Source organism: Ictidomys tridecemlineatus, unplaced genomic scaffold, assembly GCF_052094955.1.
Source record: "Ictidomys tridecemlineatus isolate mIctTri1 unplaced genomic scaffold, mIctTri1.hap1 Scaffold_626, whole genome shotgun sequence".
In the NCBI taxonomy this organism is placed as follows: domain Eukaryota; kingdom Metazoa; phylum Chordata; class Mammalia; order Rodentia; family Sciuridae; genus Ictidomys; species Ictidomys tridecemlineatus.
Window position 1 is genome coordinate 115,289 of NW_027524315.1, and position 18,007 is coordinate 133,295.

Below are 18,007 nucleotides of genomic sequence, written 5' to 3' on the forward strand. Positions count from 1 at the left end.
ATCTCACAACATAGCATTCTTTGAGTATCCAAAGTCCCACTTTTCACTTCGCCATGCCTGACATTGTCGGTAATATTTACCGGCAAATGTGAGATTTTCAAAGATCCAATTCTATGTGCTCCTTTCTCAAAGAGCCTTAGGCAGGGCTATAGCATACATAAATATGAAGGAAAGGCCTAGTTTTTAAAATGTCATCCATCGAATAGTTGACACATATCTGAGATATTTTTTTATTTTGGAGGAGGTATTATTTAATAGGGAAATCCAACAGCTACATGATAGTGAAATGAGAAGTCTTGCATCCATTTTATTCTTTGTGATGATTTTGATGAGTAAGGATAAGATACTTCCTTGTTCCAATGAAGATGTTGCCCACTTCTGTGAATGGATGCACCGTGTCACCCACTACTTGCATATCTGCATGTTGTGCTTGACATTACCATCGTACTCGGCAGGTGGCAGAAAGTCAATACTGAAGTTCAGCTCTGGTGTTCTAGCAGCTGTGCTGCAGATCCTTGGTGTGCCACCTTGTGCAATCCATGCTGCTCTGTTCATGTTCCTATTGACTTCCTGGTGATGAGCATCATGGTCTCCTGGTCTTGAGAATGGCCAAGCATTTCTCTGTGAATGTGGAAGGTGGGCATGTGGAAGGCTTCAGGGAGGAGGGATCATTGATCATGTACTCTAATCCATGTGCCTGTTTAATGACCTGTTTTTCTTCTTGGGTTTTAAGGGAGACACTGCCCTCAAACACTTCTGTGCAGCTGGGAATGCAGGCTTCTGCTTCACCTTGAAGGAAGCATTCATGAATCCTTTCCAGAAGACATGAGAAGAGAGAGTGAGCCTCTGGTAACATGCAGGTTCCTTGCATTGCCCATGGGCTAGAGGAGAGAAGAGTTGCTTCATGAGATTTGATCCCCTTTTTCCTGAAAAGTTCCACACGGAGGTGAGTCCCCAGCATGTTTAGACATCATTTCAGACATCTTTGTTGATGGAAATGAATCACACCCCCTGATGATGTGGAAGAGCTGAAGATGGGTTTGCTATGAATTTTCTATTTCATTTCTCAGGGCCTGAGTCAAGCCAGCCATTGTGCTGTCAGCGCATGAGCTGCTGGTCAAATGTGAGGAAGTGGTCTTGCTTTATGAAAACACCATCCTGAGTCAGTGAGCCAGAGGCAGCCTGCAGTCCCTGTTTTCCTGTAAAGGCAGATTGCTGTGGATGGCCTCTGGCCTCATAATGCAGCCCTGCTCAGAGTAGGGGATTGAGGGTCCAGGCAGATCCCAGTTCCTTTTGACCTTTATTGCCATTGGGCCACCCCAGGGTCCTTGGACTCTACCTGGTCTTCTGGCCTGGGTCAGGGCATGTGAGGTTTGGAATCCCCCTCTGTGGCAGGATCCCAGGCCCCCCAGCCACTTGAGGGCAGCACATCCTTCCCTAATTGTGTTAGAGGGGGAGGATTCTCCCGCCCATCCTCATCCATGCTCATCCCTCATTTTGTAGCTTCGCACCTTAGGACCTTTATTCATTGACTTACGCTAAGATGAGTCAATCAGCAGTCTCCCAAGGGTTTACATTGTGGTAATTGACACCGAACATCTGTTTTGTAATTAAACCATTTTGGAGGACACAGTTGAGTGGCATTAAGCATGTTCATGTTGGTGTATAGGCGTCACCACCATGCATCTCCAGAAGTCACGTGGACATACTCTTGCCATCAATGCAGAATTCTAGTGCCCTTGAGGCCCAGGAAAAGAACATTGTACTTTATCTTTTTATGAACCTGATAATTGAGAATCTGAGATAAGTGAAATCCTACAAAATTTGCCTTTCTCTGGACACGATCATTTTCAAGGGATGCAGTTCACCCCCACTCGTGGGCATATCAGGTCCACTGCTAACTCGGCGGGTGTTTCAATTGCACTCTCGGTGACGGTGGTGACTGTGTGCACATGAGCTGTGTGTCCAGCTCAGATCCCAGGATCTAGGGTCTTTGGTTCCACGCAGCCTATAGGTTGCCTGTTCCTCCAGGTGTCTGCAGGCCAGTGGCACGAAGGCCCTGGGCCTGGTGGTTTCTTTAGGTGAGTGCAATACGTGTCCACAGTGTCGTGGGACATGATGGACTATAAATAGAAGCAATGCCTGGATACTCCTGGGATCTCAGTAGGCTCAGCCTGTGTGCTGAGAATTGTTGTGACCTCCTAATTAATGGAACCCCAGAATCCCAGAGAAAAGGGCAAGTCCAGAGCAGTGGAACCTCACTGTCTCTGAGAGAACTTTTGGGGTGGGGGGCAGGGATACATTGATGTGAGGACGCTGATGCAGAGTCACGTGCTCCGAATCCAGGTAGAGGTGCTCAGGAACAGCCTGGGCTGGCACGTGGGTTCCCCACCTGCACACCTGTGGAACATCTCGGGGCTCTGATTAGCACAGCAGCCTGACCACGTGAGGGCATCTGCTGTCTCTGCGTACAGTGAGCTGGGTTTTCTTCACGTCCCTCAACAATTCCACATAACACCAGCTCTGAACCCAGAGTCCTGGGCACTTAGTTGAGGCTCCATCAGCTCCCACCTCTCTCTACCTGACAGAGCCCTCCTGGCTCCCTCTGCACTCATTACATTGAAGATGAAACCCTGGAGGGTGGGACTTCCCGTCATCCAGAAGTTCCCAAACACATTCCACTGTGCCTGGAACTCAAATGGTTGGGGGGGCCACAAGCACCCTGGCATCCATGTGTGGGAACCATGGTAGTATAATCAAGAAACAGGAAGGAGAGGGGTTGGACTGATCAGTACAGATGGCAGGGCCTAGTACAGAGTGGAACGGAGAGTTCTCACCCGGGGTGATTGTTGTGATGTGCACAAATGCTCTGCTGGTGCTGGGGTGCCCGCATGGTTTCTGGGGTCTTGAAAGGCTACAGATGCCCACAGAGTGTTCTCAGATGCACAGTGGGAGGCCCGTTGCAATATGTACATGTGGAAGAAGTAGGAGACCCCCTTAGTGTGGAGGTGCCATCTAGAAGGCAGCCTCACTTCTCTGAAAAAGTTGATTGGAAAAAAAGGGTCCGTACCTGTGCCCAAAGGGCCATATATGCTCCTGGAAGTTGGTGGTGGAAATAGTTCTCCATCCATTAATCACTCCCTCACTCACTAATGTCCTTGTGTCCTTGAGAAAGGCTCTCCCTGTCCTGGTTTTCCTGAATAGAAATCCTCTTGCCTCTTGGGTGAATAGGGTTATGGGTTGTGCAGAGGGTGGTGGTTTACTGAGCATCTTAGAGACTGTCCTTTATGGAGCCTAATGATCCCAACTGGAGAATGAGGCCAGGGTCCTAACTGTGGTTAGTGTGAGGACACCATGGGTTCAGAGAGGGAAAGAAGGACAAGGGAATCTCAGATGTCCCTTCATGGCCCCTGGAGTTAGAGGACTTACCCCTTTGCACCTGGGATCAGGAGACCTCATTTCCTCCAGGACACGCACACTCAGACGTTAATCTTGAGTGTGGGTTCCTTTCTGGGGTCCAGGGCTGTTGTTAGCCACCAGGAATGACAGTGCTCTCCATGCTGAGTGGAGCCAGTTTTTGCCAGGAAAGAGCCCGTGGTCACGCCTTGTGCAAAGCACCCCACGCCAGGGGCTCCCATCCCTACATTCCTGTCCTGAAAGGAAACCACTCAGAGGCAAGGTGGGTCCAACCACCTCCCATGTGTTCACTCATCACTGTGTTCCAGCATCACCCCAGTTCACAGTCCTGATGGGATTGGATGTGGCTCAGAATGTCACCTTCATGAGCTCTACCCTGCCACAGCTGCAGTTCTGCAGTGGGAGAAACTCAAAACCTCAAAACACATGCACATGAAAGAAAAGAGCAAGAGCCAGAGCCCAAACAGGGCCACATGTGGCAAGGACAGCTGGAGTGCCTAGGTTGGGACTCAGAATTATGTCAGTGGGGTGGCATTGCTGCTGACACCAGCATGATAACAGAGAGCCAGCCCTGCTCATTTTGCGGAGCAGTGTGTTGGGGAAGGCAGAAGAAATTGAGAGGCAGGATTGAGTTTGGCCCTAGGAGGAGGTTGGGTAAAAGGCCAGTGTGAGTTGGAGGGCCTGGGCAGATAGAGAGAGGCCAGGGCACACCCCAAAGCCTGGAGACTGCACTTGATGTCCAGGGTTGTGAAACACCACCTCCCCTCTTACTCACAACTGAGAGCAAGGGGCATTGATGAGTTCAGTTTGTGTGTGGCTGCATCCAAGGTGGCTCGGCTAGGCACCTCTGTTTCCTTGACTCAGGAGGCTGGGAGTCCAGGCTCCACTGAGGCTGGGCTGGGAGGATCGGACTCTGAGTTTATGCCTGTGTTCCTGGTAGGATCCATGTTGGCTGAGCCTCAGTGTTTTTGCAATGAGAGGATGGGTGACTGTCATGTCTTTATCACAGGACACACTTGCTAAATGGATTTGTTTGCTCTGGGGAGGAAAGAGAGAGAAGGGAGTGGTGCTGGAGACAGGGATGCAGACAGGGGTCATAGACTTGGCATAACTCAGTCTTGGAGGTGATATCCCATCACCTGTACCCACTTCAATTCCCATGAATGCAGAGGCTGAGCCCCCTTGAGGTGAGGGGTGAACCGGTTCTGGGCAGCAGGATGCTGTGGTACCTCGGAGTCTCTGTGAGACCCCAACACTAGACACACTTGGCCCTTTTGAAATCTTAGGAGAAGCCTTGGGAAGTTGTATGGCAGAGGGGAGCAGCCTCTGCATCTCAGTCCCCTCCAACTTGCCATGGTGTAGAGAGGGAACTGCAGCCACGATGGGACGGACATTGGCCACGTCCCTGTGTGGGACACAGGCCTGATTGAGTTGGGGTGCATTCTTTGTCTCTGCCCTTCTTGTGATTGTCCCATCTCTACATTTGTGCTTTAGCCACCTGTGAGTCCCATCTCTGGTTTCAGAGAGAATAGAGGGTGTTATGGGCCAATAGACACAATAAACCCTAGAGATTAGATGCTACCCTACTTTCCAGAAAAGACTGGGCACACCATGAGTTGCACAATGATGGGACCAGGGTCCAAAAGCTGCTGAGAGGGAAGGACTGGTTGTGAATGCATTTTTGAAGGCTCCAAGCTGGAACTCTAGTGGCACCAAGCAGGGCAGATGCTGGTGGGGATGTTTGGGTAGTTGTTGGTGAACACCTGCGCACCTGAGATGTTTAGGCATGGAGGAGAAATCAGCAGCTCATAGGGCTTTTGAAAGTGGTCTTATGTGAAAAGAGGCTCAGGTATGGGCACAGGAAATGACATCATTGCCTTGACAATGGATCAAACAGAACATGGAACCCTGGTATCCAGGCACCCACTTAACTGACCAAGCCATCCGAGCTCATTTGGTTGGAGAAACTGGAGGGAGAAGGATGTTCTCCTGTGGTTGCAAACAATGCCGAGCCTCAGGCTCCCAGGAATCTCAGGGGGGCCAACTAGCCCTTTTGTGGATGCACTGGGTGAGGCTTCATCTTAGACGCCAGAGCCTCTGGCGATTGTCGCAGAGGAGCTCAAGAGTAACAGTGAGTAGCACAGGGCAGGTGAGCCCAGCAGGCCCTCTAGTCTGATCCCTGATGAATGGCCCAGGACTCCTATTCTGACTGTGTGTGTGTGGGTGTGTGTGGGTGTGTGTTTGTACTGATGGGAACTGTCCCATTGTGCTTTGACTCTAGTGTATTGGCACAAGTCATTTTTCTGTTTGTCACCATTTCCATTTTAAACCAACATTCTTGGTCCCAACCCAGGGTGAAAATGATGAGAACACGGAGGAGCCCTTCAGGGTACAGAGCCTTGAACCTTACAGGCAGGACCAGCTTAGGAATGAGCTCCTGCCTGTCATTTGTGGGAGGAACCTACATTGCAGCGGCAACATGGGGTTAATCTCCTGGGATTCCATCCCCACCCATCAGGTGCTGGATCTCTTGTTCCCAAGGTAAGCACCAGACCACCAAGCCCAAGTGTGTAGCCCCCTCATGCCTGGGTCTTGGGGCTGCCATGTACCTCTCAGGGACCCAAAGGTTTGTGATACCTAATGAGATAGAGGACCACACTCATAGTGGAATGTCAGTCCCGAATGGGACGAGTCCTGGAGGTGCCTGCCACAGCCTTGCAAGGGGAGTGAACTCCGCTCTCAGGCAGAGAAACCATCCTGACTCCAGCTGATCCACAGAGGTCCGTGGAGCAGTCCCCACACACTGGGCACCACAGCTCAATGGTGTGCACTGAGCTCATTCCCAGGTGGACTCAGCGAGGCCAGGTGGTCTTTCTGGTGTGATATTGGCTTTGTGAAGAACGTAGATCTGTGCCAGAGGCGTCTCAAAACTCAGGCCTTGGGAAAAGCACTTTTGGGTTAATAAAGACATGTTAATTTCCATAGTGGGACAGAGCATCCTAGCTGGGACATAGCTGGACAGGGGCTTTGGACATGGCGGCTCCCACACCCAGAGATATGTGGGAATCAGCAGTTTGGGCTCATTCACTGATGAACATGGAGAAAGCACCCACTGTGTGAAGACACGTTTCCAGTCACATTTCATAATTCATTGAAAAATAGGGTGCAAATGACTGCCATTGTGTCCCTTTTCATGGGGGTCAGCCTCAAACCGCAGGTGCCATGAGTACATATCCTACATGTGACTGCATCCCTGACTCCATGGGGCATAAGTGCACGTTGTCCTCTTCAGTGACTATGGTGGACCCCTGGACCAACTTCAACATGGAATGGGCTTGGGGTCAAGAGGGTGGGCTCCTGTTTCCAGAATAGGGACCTGCAAGGTGATTTGACTTGGGAAGGCTGAGGAAAGACTGCTCTCCCCAGTGTAGGGTCAGAGGTTTTCTCTGGAGGCCGTGGTGAAGGCAAGGCCAGGGTTTTGCTGACTCCACACCTTCCTCCCCACAGTGCCTCACCTTCCTTCCTGGGGACCTGGGTGAACCTCTACTCCGAGGCTTCCCATCAGCCTCCAGGCTTTCTGAGTCTGCAGCAGCTGCTATCCATGTGGCTCCTGCTGGGAGGCTTGAACCTGGAACACCAAGCACACCACCTCCTGGCCGCAATTGAAGATGGCAAATCAAGCCAGGCAAAGCCTGAGAGCCAGGCGGACTGTGGTGAGTACCTAAGGGTATATGAGGAAAGGTCCGACTGTTGTCCCACTGCAGGGAGTCTGTATGCCTGGTGTTGGGCTGGAAATTAGGACAAGCCTTTGTCCATTCAGGAAGTGACCCCAGTCTGCAAAGAGGTCCTGTGTGGGCCAAGGGCCTGAGTTCTTCCTGGCAGCAGAGGTATTGTCTGTCTGTGGGAAGGTCAGGGCAAGGCAGTCATGTTGGCATCTTTTCTCCTCTAGCTACAAGCTCAGTTCCTGTCACGGCTCCTCAGCCAACCCCAGAGCCAGAGCCTTCTCCCAGGGAAGGGGCAGAGCCGGAGTCCAGGACATCAGGGGTCTCTACTCGGTCCTCCCCAAGGCCCCAATATAACAAGCGGATGAGAGGCAGGTGCCTCATTCACGTCTACCTGGAAAAGGAAAGGACAACACAGTATAGGAGCATCCTGGTGAGTCTTCGAGCAGGGGAGTCTCCTGGGAGCCCACAGTGGGGAAGACCGAGTCCACAGCAAACACTTTGGACTAGGCCTGTCTTCTTGAACTGGAGCTTCTGGAAGGTCAGGAAGGAGAGCAGAAAGTGAGGAAGAGAGAGGCGGGAGAGCAGCAGCATGCCAGGTCTGGGTGCGAGTGGGCCTGCGTGTTTTGGGATGTGCAGGTCAGAAGTGCAGGAGTGAGTGCTGGGTTCAGAGGAGGTCAGAGAAATATCGAGGGTACAGGCCATCCTCTACTGACCTTGGTATTGAGGAGGAGTATATTGAACCGTGGAGGTTGAAGCACAGGAGTTGGCAGTCATTTTCTTGTGTGTGGGAGGGGATATGTTGCTGGTTGAAGGGAAGGGAGCCATTGTAGAATGATTAGGGTGGGTAGGTGTGGGTCACAGAGAACTGGGGGCCTTGGAGGGGCCCATTAGTGTCCTAGTTTGCATGTATGTGAATAGAGATTTAGCGGCTCTCTCTGCAGAATTTTCCTGGGTGTGGAGTATCCATCATGAGACTCTGGTGTCCACCTCCAGGGGAGCTATGTTGAACCACTGCACCTGCTGGGTCCGAACCTCCTGACACCCTAGCAAGCACTGACACTCTCGAGCCCAGCAGCTTCCATGCCTATCATTAAAGAGTCCTAGTGTGTGTTGTGCCCTGGCTGTCAGGACCAAAGCACCTAGGGTTTGTGCCTGGTCCACACAAAAATGCAGCTGCATCCCAGACCAGAGCAGGGATATGGAAGTGCACTGGACCATTCCTCCCATCTTGATGGGACTAGAGTGTGTCTGTACAAAGTCTTTTGGTCCTTATTCCCTTGTCCCTGTAGGGCATAGCAGGTTGAAGCAAACTCTTGTACCAAGATTGGACTAGAGGCTCATAGGAAGACCCCCACATGATCACATGAAGGCCTCAGGTAGCAGGGTATCAAGATGGTGCCCTTGTGTTGAGAGCTCACTTGTCTCTGATTGTCCTTGAGCACTGTCCTCTGGGTAGCTACTCCCAAATTCCCTCTCTGATGAGCTTTCTCCAACCCTGCTCAGGTGACCTGCCAGGACAGGGCTCCAGTCATCATCCGCAGGGCCTTAGATGCACACTTGCTCCAGCAGGAGGACCCAGAAAACTACGAGCTTCTGCAAATTCTCTCGAACCATCAGAGTAAGTGGAACCATCAGAGGGTAGGGAGCAGTGAGTCACAGTGGGCTCACGATAACTGGGAGCCAGAACACAGTGTGCATTGACCCAGTGCCCAGGATGAGTATGGTGGGACTTGTGCATAAAACAAAGTGTAATGATGGGGCATAAATCTGCAGGTTCTTCATGTTCCCCAGGGGCTGTGGACCTGCCTATCATGTGTTCTTTCCTTGGCCTGAGGAGGCATTGCAAAGCTATTATCCACAAGGGGCCAAGAAGAGAGGCTTCTTTGTCTTGTGTCAAAGAAGACAGACAACCACAGGGTGCCTACTTTGGTGGCCTTTCCTGACCTAGATGAGTACATGAGAAAAGCAGTTCAATGAAGAATCATTTCTGGCTTCCAATCTTTCTATTCATTGCAAACTGAGTTTACTTAGGACCAGAGGCCATTTCTAGAGAGAAGAGTGTGGTAGAATAGAACCCTTCACAGCTTGTAAACTCTTCTTGGAGAGAGAGAGAGAGAGAGAGAGAGAGAGAGAGAGAGAGAGAGAGAGAGAGAGAGAGAGAGAGAGAGAGAGAGAGAAGAAGAAGAAGAAAGAGGAGGAGGAGGACGAGGAGGAGGAGGACGAGGAGGAGGAGGACAAGGATGAGGAGGACGAGGAGAAGGAGGACATGGAGGAGGAGAAGGAGAAGTAGAAAAATGAAAATAAGTTGAAGGAGGAGACCATGAATAAGAAGGTCAAGATGACTTTAAGAAGAAGCATGAGGAGAAGATGAAGAAGAACAAGAACAAGAAGGAGAAACACAAGCCGAACAAGAAGTATAACAATAAATTGATTAAAAATGTGAATGAGAATTAGACTCATGAGGAGAAAATGCAGAAGTGGGGAACTCAAGAGAAATATATATCTCTGGATGGCACAGCCCTGCTGTGGACATCCTCCACCTACGCTCAACACACCTCCAAACCATACCCCTCCAATTAGTGTAGCCCTGTATGAGTGGATGAATCCACTGGCAAGGTGGAGGCACCCACCATCAAGTGCTTTTCCATAAACCGACCTGTGATCATTGCTGCAGTGGGGAGAAAAATTTGAACACATGAGTCTTTGGGGACCAATCCAGATACAAACTCTAGCTGTTTGTCTTTGGTGGGTCCAACGTGAACTAAGAAGGTCTGGGGTACAAGGGGCTATTTCCTTGAAAGGTGTTCCTGTAGGGGACCTCCTGTGCATAGAGGGTCCTCAGGGAGGAATCAGTCTTTGGTGAGTCTTTGGTGCAACAGTAGCTGGATTCGGGGGCTCTCAGGTCTGTGTGTGAGACCTGAGCTGGCAGAGGCTCTCAGTTGTGGGGGATGTTGGGTAGTGTATTACTTGAGTGTCACCTACCACGCCTCTGCCCCTGCCTCTCCAGAGCTGAGGATCCCTGCTGATGGAAACGTATATTACGCCCTGGATGGCAGAGTGGATTATAACTTTCTTCTTCAGGAAACAGCTGCCAGCAAGTTGTTTAAAGTCAAGCCAAAGGAGGTAAACAGCCACCTTCTTCAGTCTTTACTCCTGGTGCCACTCCACATCCTCCAAGGGGACAAGAACCTCAGGTTCTGGATGGATGTTTTAGAATGCCCACAGAGCCAACTGCCAGGCTGGGTGGGGTGCAGGTGCTGGGCTTTGCTGATGTTGTCATCCCCCACAGTTCTTGGAGCCTTCTGTGGCAGTGGCATCCAGGATCCCAGCAGCTGTGAGCAGCAGCTCTGCGGTGGCTGCAGGACCATTGCCCCAGGCCACCCAAACCAATGAGTGGTGCGTGAGAAAAGTCACCAGTAGCAGCTCCTCACTGCTTCACTCCAGCGACCAGGTGGAAGACAGCCGCTTTGTCCACGTCCTCCTAGAGGGACAGAGCCTGAGGGAGACAAAGCGCATCCTGGTAAGCCCGACAGCAGGGCTGCCTCCTGGGTGTCCCCACAGTGGAAGGCAGGAGACACAGCTAACCCTGGGGCTGTGGTGGGAAATTAAGAAGAGAGAGGTCAGTCTTAAGGGCTTGACCTGAGTGGGGAGAGCCTCAGCATGCCCAGCTGCAGCGGTGAGTGGGCCTGTGTATTGTGGGTTTGGCAGGCCAGAAGTGCAGACGGAAGTGCTGTGGACAGATGAAGGCAGAGATATGTCCAGGGTGCAGGCTGCAGTGCCTAGAACTTGGTATTCTCAATGAGTGAGGTTGGAGCAGCGGAGCTGGCAGTGACTTGTCACATGTGTAGGAGGGGGTGTGTTCCTGGTGGCAGGGAAGAGAACCTCCTTAGCATGACTAGGTGTGAAAATTTGGGGTCGGGATCACCTGGGGGGTCATGCCAAACTTCGGAATGTCAGTCTTTGCATGTATGTAAATACGGAGCTAAAGGGGTTCTTGGCAGAATTTCTATGGATGTGCAGTAGACACGCTAATGCTGCAGGTGTCCAGCTGCAGAGGAGACATGTTCAGTGACTGCCAGTGCTGAGTCAAGTACATCATTAGAACCAGACCCGCACCGAGCTTCCAGAGCCCAGGGCCTCTCCAGGCTATCATGAAGCACTCAAGTGCACACTCTTGTATCTGAGTCTGTTTTGTGTAGTGGCAGTCAGGACCAAAATTTTCAGTGCATCTGCCTCTTCCACCCACAAAGGCAGCCTGCATCCCAGAGCACACTTGGTGCGCAGATCCCTGGCCCATTGCTGTCATCTCAGTGAGATGAGAGTGTGTCTGTGCATAGGCAGTTTGGTCCTTTGACCTGAGTGGAATGTGGCTCCCCAGGGGGAGGGGAGATGGCAGGTACAGGCAGATATTTGTACCAGGATTGTTCTAGTAGCACGTTGCAAGAACCCAGGCGGTATATGGAGGCCACACTCAGGTAGCAGGATAACAAGATTGTGCCCTTGTATATGTAGCTAACATTTCTCCTGAATGTTTGACCACAGTCTTCTGGGTAGCTCCTCTAAAAGCCATTCTCTGATGACATTTGTCCCACCCTGATCTAGGTGACGTGTCAGGAGAGGGTGACAAGCCTCATCCGCAGGGCCTTGGACCAAAATTTGTTGCAGCATGAGGATGTGGACAACTTTGAGCTGCTGAGAATGATGTCTCTGCATGACAGTAAGTAGGACAATCAGACAGTGGGGAGACATGATCCACAGTGGGCTCAGGATAACTCACAGCCAAGAGAAAGTGGGCCTTGGCCCTAAAATAGCCAGAGTGTGGTGGGCCTGGTGCAGGAAACCAAGTGCAGTGATGGGCGTGTCCAGTGTGGACGAGTTCAATGAGGCCCCAGGCGGCTGCTGGACCTCTCTAAATGTGTTCTCCCCTGGACCTGGTCTGGCAATGCAAAGCTAATATCGATGAGGGCAAGGCAGAGAGAGGCTCAATCTATCATCAGTTTGGTTTATGGCTCACTGATAAGGATGCCTTCAAATGAAGAGGAGCAGAGCATGGGTCCTGATTGGATCAGCATTGCTATGGACGGAAGCCGCACAGGTCCCAATCCATGGCCAGGATATGAGAAGTCCTGCCTACTCAAGAATGTCAGGATTGCAGCAACTGGGAACAGGACTCAGTGAAGAGGAAGTCAAGGCCAGGGGACAGCCTGTTTGGGTTCTTTTTGGAACAATTCCAAGTCCTCTGTGCCTGGGTGCCCATCTCCTGAAGATATCAGAATGGCCAGGTTATTATTCCTTCCAGCAACAAAGAAGGGCATCTGAAGAACAGAGGCCACAATGCTGAGCTGTCCACAATGCCAGTGCTCTTTCCTTTCTTGTGAGCCCGACACTCCTAGCCTCCACCATCCCAGCCTGTCCACAGTAGAACCCACCATCTGTCGAGCACGTAAGTGAGTTTTCCCATTTTCACACACTGCCTCATTTGAGTTGGCTCTGTCTCACACATGAGGAAGACTGAGGTGCAAGGAGCTGGGCAAGGGGCAGTGTCTGCGAATCTCAGGGACTTGGGAGGCAGTGCAGGGGGAAGGGGATTTCCAAACAGCCTCAGAAACTTAGGGAGACCCTGTACCCAAGTCAAAAGGCCTGGGAATGGTCTCAGTGCTTAAGTGCCTCTGGCTTTATCCCTAGTAAAAAAATAAGCCAGTCAAAAGGAATTACCAAACCGAGAATCTACAAAGGTGATTTCAGAAACAGACTTTCAACCCAAGCATCAGTTGAGAGCAGGCTCCAGACCAGGGGAGGTTTGTGTGTAAAAGACGTCAAAAGGGAGGACTACGGGGGGCCTGGAACCCACTATGTGTGATGGCATCTATGCCTTATGGCAGGAGGGTGGCAGTGATGCTGGCCCTCTCCTAGATTTTGGAGACCTTGTTTTCATTGGGGAAGCTTTATGGAGGTGGAATCTATTTTAGCAATCCTGGTCCAGATGAGGTGCTGACTACCACAGGTAGAAGCCTATCCAGAATGCGGTGTCTGTTATTCAGTCTTTCCTGACTGTGACAATGACAAAGAAAGGAAGTCACTTGTCTTTGGTCTTGGTTTCACTCCTGGCCATTGATTGAGAACTGATTTCATCTTGGACTACTGAACAGAGGCTGCATCTGGGCAGAAGAGTGTGATAGATTTGAACTCCTCAGGACGCCCCACCATTGCCAGAGAAAGAAGGAGAAGGAGGAGGAGGAGAAAGAGACACTCCTGAGTGGGGAGAGGATCACACGATAAAGAGCAGGAGGCAGAAGAAGAAAAAGAAGGAGGTGAACAGAAGGAAGGGTGGAGGGAGATACACAAGAAGAAGAACAAGAAGGAATCATGTAAGAACAGGAAAAAGACCCAGAAAGAACTACAAGAAGATGCAGGACAGAAAGAAGAGCCAGAAGTAGAACAAGAACCAGAATAAAAGTACCAAGCAGACAGCTCCTGATGAGAAACAAGGGGAAGGAGAGCGATCCTAGAAAACAATAGAGTTCTCCAGGGCACCACCCTGCTCAAGTCCTCCCATGTCCATGCCCAACACACCTCCCCTCCGTGTATTCATCCATGAGTGGATTCATCCAGGGCAAGGGGATGAATTCCCCCACCATCCAACGCTTCCCTGAATGCCCATGTGTGAGCATGGCTGCCCTGGGGAGAAAGGCCTAAGCACAGGAGCCTTTGCCAATCCTGATGCAGATCCTAGCAGTGTCCCTTTGGCAGATCCAACCTGCACTGAGAAGTTCTGGGCCCAAGGTGCTGTTTCCATTGCCAGGTGCTCTTTTGGTTTAGAATCCTGTACATCATCTTCTCCAGGGAAGAATCACTGAGGGAGTCTTTGGTGGCACTGTAGCTGGATAGGAGGGCTCTCAATTCTGGTGCAGGCTCGCCCTGGCGGAGACTCTCAGGGGTTGTGGGTGTTTTGTGGTCTAATCCTTGAGTGCCACCTAACAATTCTCTCCACTTTGCTCTGCAGAAATCAAGGTCCCTGACCACTCACTGATGTATCTGTCCATGAATCCACAAATCAAATATTATTTCATCGTGAGGAAACGCCGCGAGGTCAAGGGAAAGGAGGTAAACACCTACCTTATTCAAGCTGTACTTGTGCTGCCATTCCACTCCCACCTGGGGAAATGAGAAGCCTGAGCACCTGGACATATGTGCTAGAAGCCCATAGAGCCAACTGACAGGCTGGGGTGGCTTTCTGTTTCTGGGTTTGCTGATGTTCCATCCCCCACAGTTCTCAGAATCAACCTGCAAGTCCTCCAGGCCGCTTTCCCACAGGCAGGTGGGAGACACCTGCTTAATTCGTGTCCACTTAGAAACACAAAGTCCAAAGATGGCCAAGACTGTTTTGGTAAGCCTGGGAGCAGGAATGTCCCCTGGTGCTTACACCTGGGTGGGGAGCAGACACTGGTCCAATACCATGGACTACTCATGCCCTCTTGATTTGGAGCTTCTGGATGATCAGGAGGATAGATGGGAATCAAGAAGGAAGAGGTCAGTGTGAAGGGCTGGAGCTCAGATGAGGGAGAACAGCAGCTTGTCCACCGCCATGTCTGAGGGAGTCTGTGTGTCAGGTGGCAGCATGCAGTCCAGAAGGGCAGAGGCAGGTATGGGTGACAGATGAGAACAGGCCAGGACCTAGGTTGCAGCTTCCTCTGTATGGGATGCTGGCCTCTATGGAGCAGGACACCAGTATGAGGTTCTGCATGTTCCTTGAACAAGGAGCTGAGAGGGTCTCTCTGCAGAGTCAGTATGGATGTGGAGCAAGCACACTAAATGTCCAGGTAACCCAATGACCACCCTTGGCGGAACAGGTGCCCTCGTACACCCCAGCCAGCACTGAGCCTCTGGAAGCCAGGAGCTCTCATGGCTATCTTTCGTCACTCCTGTGTGTGGTCATGTTCCTGGGTCTGATTTGGGCCCTGGCAATCCAGACCAAAGCCTCTAGGTTTTGTGCCTAGGCCATTCCCAATGCCGCCTGCATCCTCGGGCAGACCTAGGATCTTGGAGGCTATTGTCCCATTCCTCCCAACTTGTGGGATGAGATTGCATCTGTATGCAGGTAGTGGGGTCCTTTCACTTGGAGAGAAGTGCAGCTCCACAAAGAGCAATGGCAGGTCCAGGAAGTCCTATGTACAAGGATTGGGCTAGTAGCCTATGGGAAGAGCCCACGCGATGAGCAGGAGGTCAGCCTCAGGTAGTAGGGTCATGGATGTTGCCCTTGTATTTAGAGTGGAGGTGCCTCCAGAATGCCCCTGCCCACTGTCCTTGAGTAGTCACTTCAAGGCCCATTTCCTGAAGGCCTGTCTTCCATGCTGCTCCAGGTGACCTGCCACGATCGGGCTCCTGTCGTCATCCGCAGGGCCCTCGAGCTACACTTGCTTACTCAGGAGAAGCCGGAGGAATATGAGCTGGGCCAAATCATCTCTCACCGTCAGAGTAAGTGGGACAATCAGATGACAGAGAGCAAGGGTCAGGATGTGGACTCAGGTCGACTCTTAGCACCAAAGAGCAGTCTCTGACCCCCAAGAACACTCCAACAGGGTGTGTTGGGCTCGTGCACAAAGCCAACTGCACTTCTGCTGGTGTAAGCTCTCCAGGTGTTTTGGTATACCCCAGTGGCTAGTGCGGCTCCCCACCAGGTGCCCTGCCCAGGACATGAAGACGCGTGCAAAGCTGACATCATTGAGGAGTGAGGAGGAAAGCCTCTTTCCAGGAGCAGTATGGTTCTGTGGTCTGAGATAGGAATGGTTTCAGAGGAACATGGGAATGCATGGGCTAAAGATGGAACGGGCATTTTGTGGACTGAAGCAGTAGGATTGAAAGCCTTCTGTGTGACCAGAAAACCACTTCCTGGGCAGAGCATTGCCAAGATTCTAGCAAGCAGTAACAGGATGAAATTGGGAAGAAAACACAGCCTGGGAGACAGCTTGAATCATCTGTTTTTGCATCAATTCCATGGTCTTCCGCACCTGAGTCCACTAGCCAAGGAGTGATCCCAATAGCCAGGTTATGATCCCTAACTAGAGTCAGATGAGGGCTTCCTGAGCACGTAGCCACAGAGCTCATCTGATAATAATGTCAGCGCTTTTTCATTGGTTGGTTGGTTGGCTTTTGTGAGCCAAACACCTCAGCAGCCATTATCCCAGCCTATGTACGCTGAAGACCACCATCCCAATGAGTTCTAGGATCACTTGTCTCCTATCTTAACCTTCTGTTAGGTTAGTAGAGTCTATGGAAGAGGAAGTCTGTCTGGAGCCTTGGTAGCCTAAGAAATTCATAGCAGAGATCCCCACATCCAACCCAGAAGGGATGGAGAACAGGCTCTAGGTTAGAGGAGGGCGACAGGAAAGAGGTGTTCAGAGGAAGGAGAAGCTGGCTGTTGTATTCCCCCACTCGGGGTCATGGCACCACTGGGCCATACACCATGTCGGAGGGAAGCAGTCCCTTTGCTGGTCTTTGGAATCATTGTTCTCAGGAGGGCAGCATTTGGAATGTGGCCTCCATTCTCAGAAGCCTGGTTCACATGGAAGCAGGCTCCACCAACGCAGAAGCGTGGCTCTAATGTGGTATCCGTGCTGGTCAGCCTGTCCTCACCGTGGCCATACTTGAGAATCCTAGGCCTTTTCTCTGGGTTTCACAACTTTCTCTTTGGTTGTGCACTGAGGCTGTCCATAAAGCTCTAGTGTGTGGCAGTGGAGAGCTCCTCAGCCCTTGCCACAAAGGCATAGACTGGGAGAGAGAGAACAAGGCTGGGAGAGAGGGAGAGAGAGAAAGACGGAGAGGAGAAGGAGGACCTCTACTTGGAGAATTGAGGATTCAGTGGAGCCAACAGGGACAAGGTACTGGTGCCCAGGGCGCACTCCTGTTTAGGTCTTCCTCCAAGCATGCTCCACCTTTCTTCCAGTCCCTCCCACCTCCCAGTAGTGTATTCATCTTGAATGAGAATTTCATGTTGACATCAGAGCACTCACCATCCAATGCTTCCTTCCAAACCCACCTGTGAAGATGGCTCATGTGGGGTCTGAATCTTCGGCACTTTTGTGGGAGATTTCAGATGCAAACCCTAGTGGTGTGCTTTGGCAGACACAAGAGGACCTGGGATGTTTTGGAGTCCAAAGCCTTTGGTAGGAACAGACATTAGGTCTGTTGAAGTGCTCTGCCTAATTCTTCCTCAGGGAGGACTGTGGAGGCTGTCTTGTTGGTATTGGTGCTGAATTGGAGAGCTCTCAGGTGTGTGGCTCAGTTCGTTTCTGGCACAGGCTCTCAGATGTTGGGGTGTCCCAGGGAGCACCTCCTGAGCCACCTTATTTTGTACACCCCTCTCTCCCCAGAGCTGAGGATTCCAGCGCAGGCCAACGTATTTTACGCAAAGAACCCTCACACGAAACCCAACTTCGTGCTGAGGAAAAGGAGCCTCTCCCAAAAGAATGATGAGTGGATCCAGCCTCAACCTCCCTCTCATCCTGCAAAGAAGGCTCCAGCCCTCCTGAGGATGCTTGCAAAACCATTCTGCTGCTGTGTGCCTGGGCGGGGCTGAGGCAGCCCAGGAATATTTACATTGATTACTATTTGCTTCAAAGTTTGAATCTATAGTTTGCCATTGTCTTTGACCTTGTTTAGTAACACAGTTGTTACTCTATCCTATATTTGTTGTTCCCATTAATATATTATTATTTTAAAATATATATGTTTTTGTTACCTGATCTACTGTGATGATTTGTTACCTGATCTACTGTGATGGTTTTTGATCCAAATTGTGCATTTGATGATAATGAATGCCATGCATTTAGGAACCTGTAGACTCTAGACAATGAATGAATGTCTAC

The 18,007-nt window shown here is 51.1% G+C and overlaps 1 protein-coding gene across 2 annotated transcripts in view; it reads left to right on the forward strand.

Annotated features, from left to right (window-relative positions):
• The first annotated feature begins 5,406 nt into the window (after nt 1-5,406).
• Nucleotides 5,407-18,007, forward strand: part of LOC144374231 (uncharacterized) — a 29,814-nt gene continuing 17,213 nt past the window's right edge. Inside the window, exons 1-11 of one of the 2 annotated variants that reach the window (XM_078037157.1) lie at nt 5,407-5,958; nt 6,925-7,130; nt 7,367-7,572; nt 8,646-8,760; nt 10,150-10,265; nt 10,432-10,662; nt 11,745-11,859; nt 14,146-14,246; nt 14,413-14,529; nt 15,503-15,617; nt 17,513-17,884. In XM_078037157.1, the coding sequence (XP_077893283.1) occupies nt 5,897-5,958; nt 6,925-7,130; nt 7,367-7,572; nt 8,646-8,760; nt 10,150-10,265; nt 10,432-10,662; nt 11,745-11,859; nt 14,146-14,246; nt 14,413-14,529; nt 15,503-15,617; nt 17,513-17,718 (1,590 nt within the window). In that variant the 5' untranslated portion in view covers nt 5,407-5,896 and the 3' untranslated portion in view covers nt 17,719-17,884. Of the gene's footprint in view, nt 5,959-6,924; nt 7,131-7,366; nt 7,573-8,645; nt 8,761-10,149; nt 10,266-10,431; nt 10,663-11,744; nt 11,860-14,145; nt 14,247-14,412; nt 14,530-15,502; nt 15,618-17,512; nt 17,885-18,007 lie in introns of those variants that run through there. The other variant, XR_013433678.1, reaches the window with a different exon arrangement.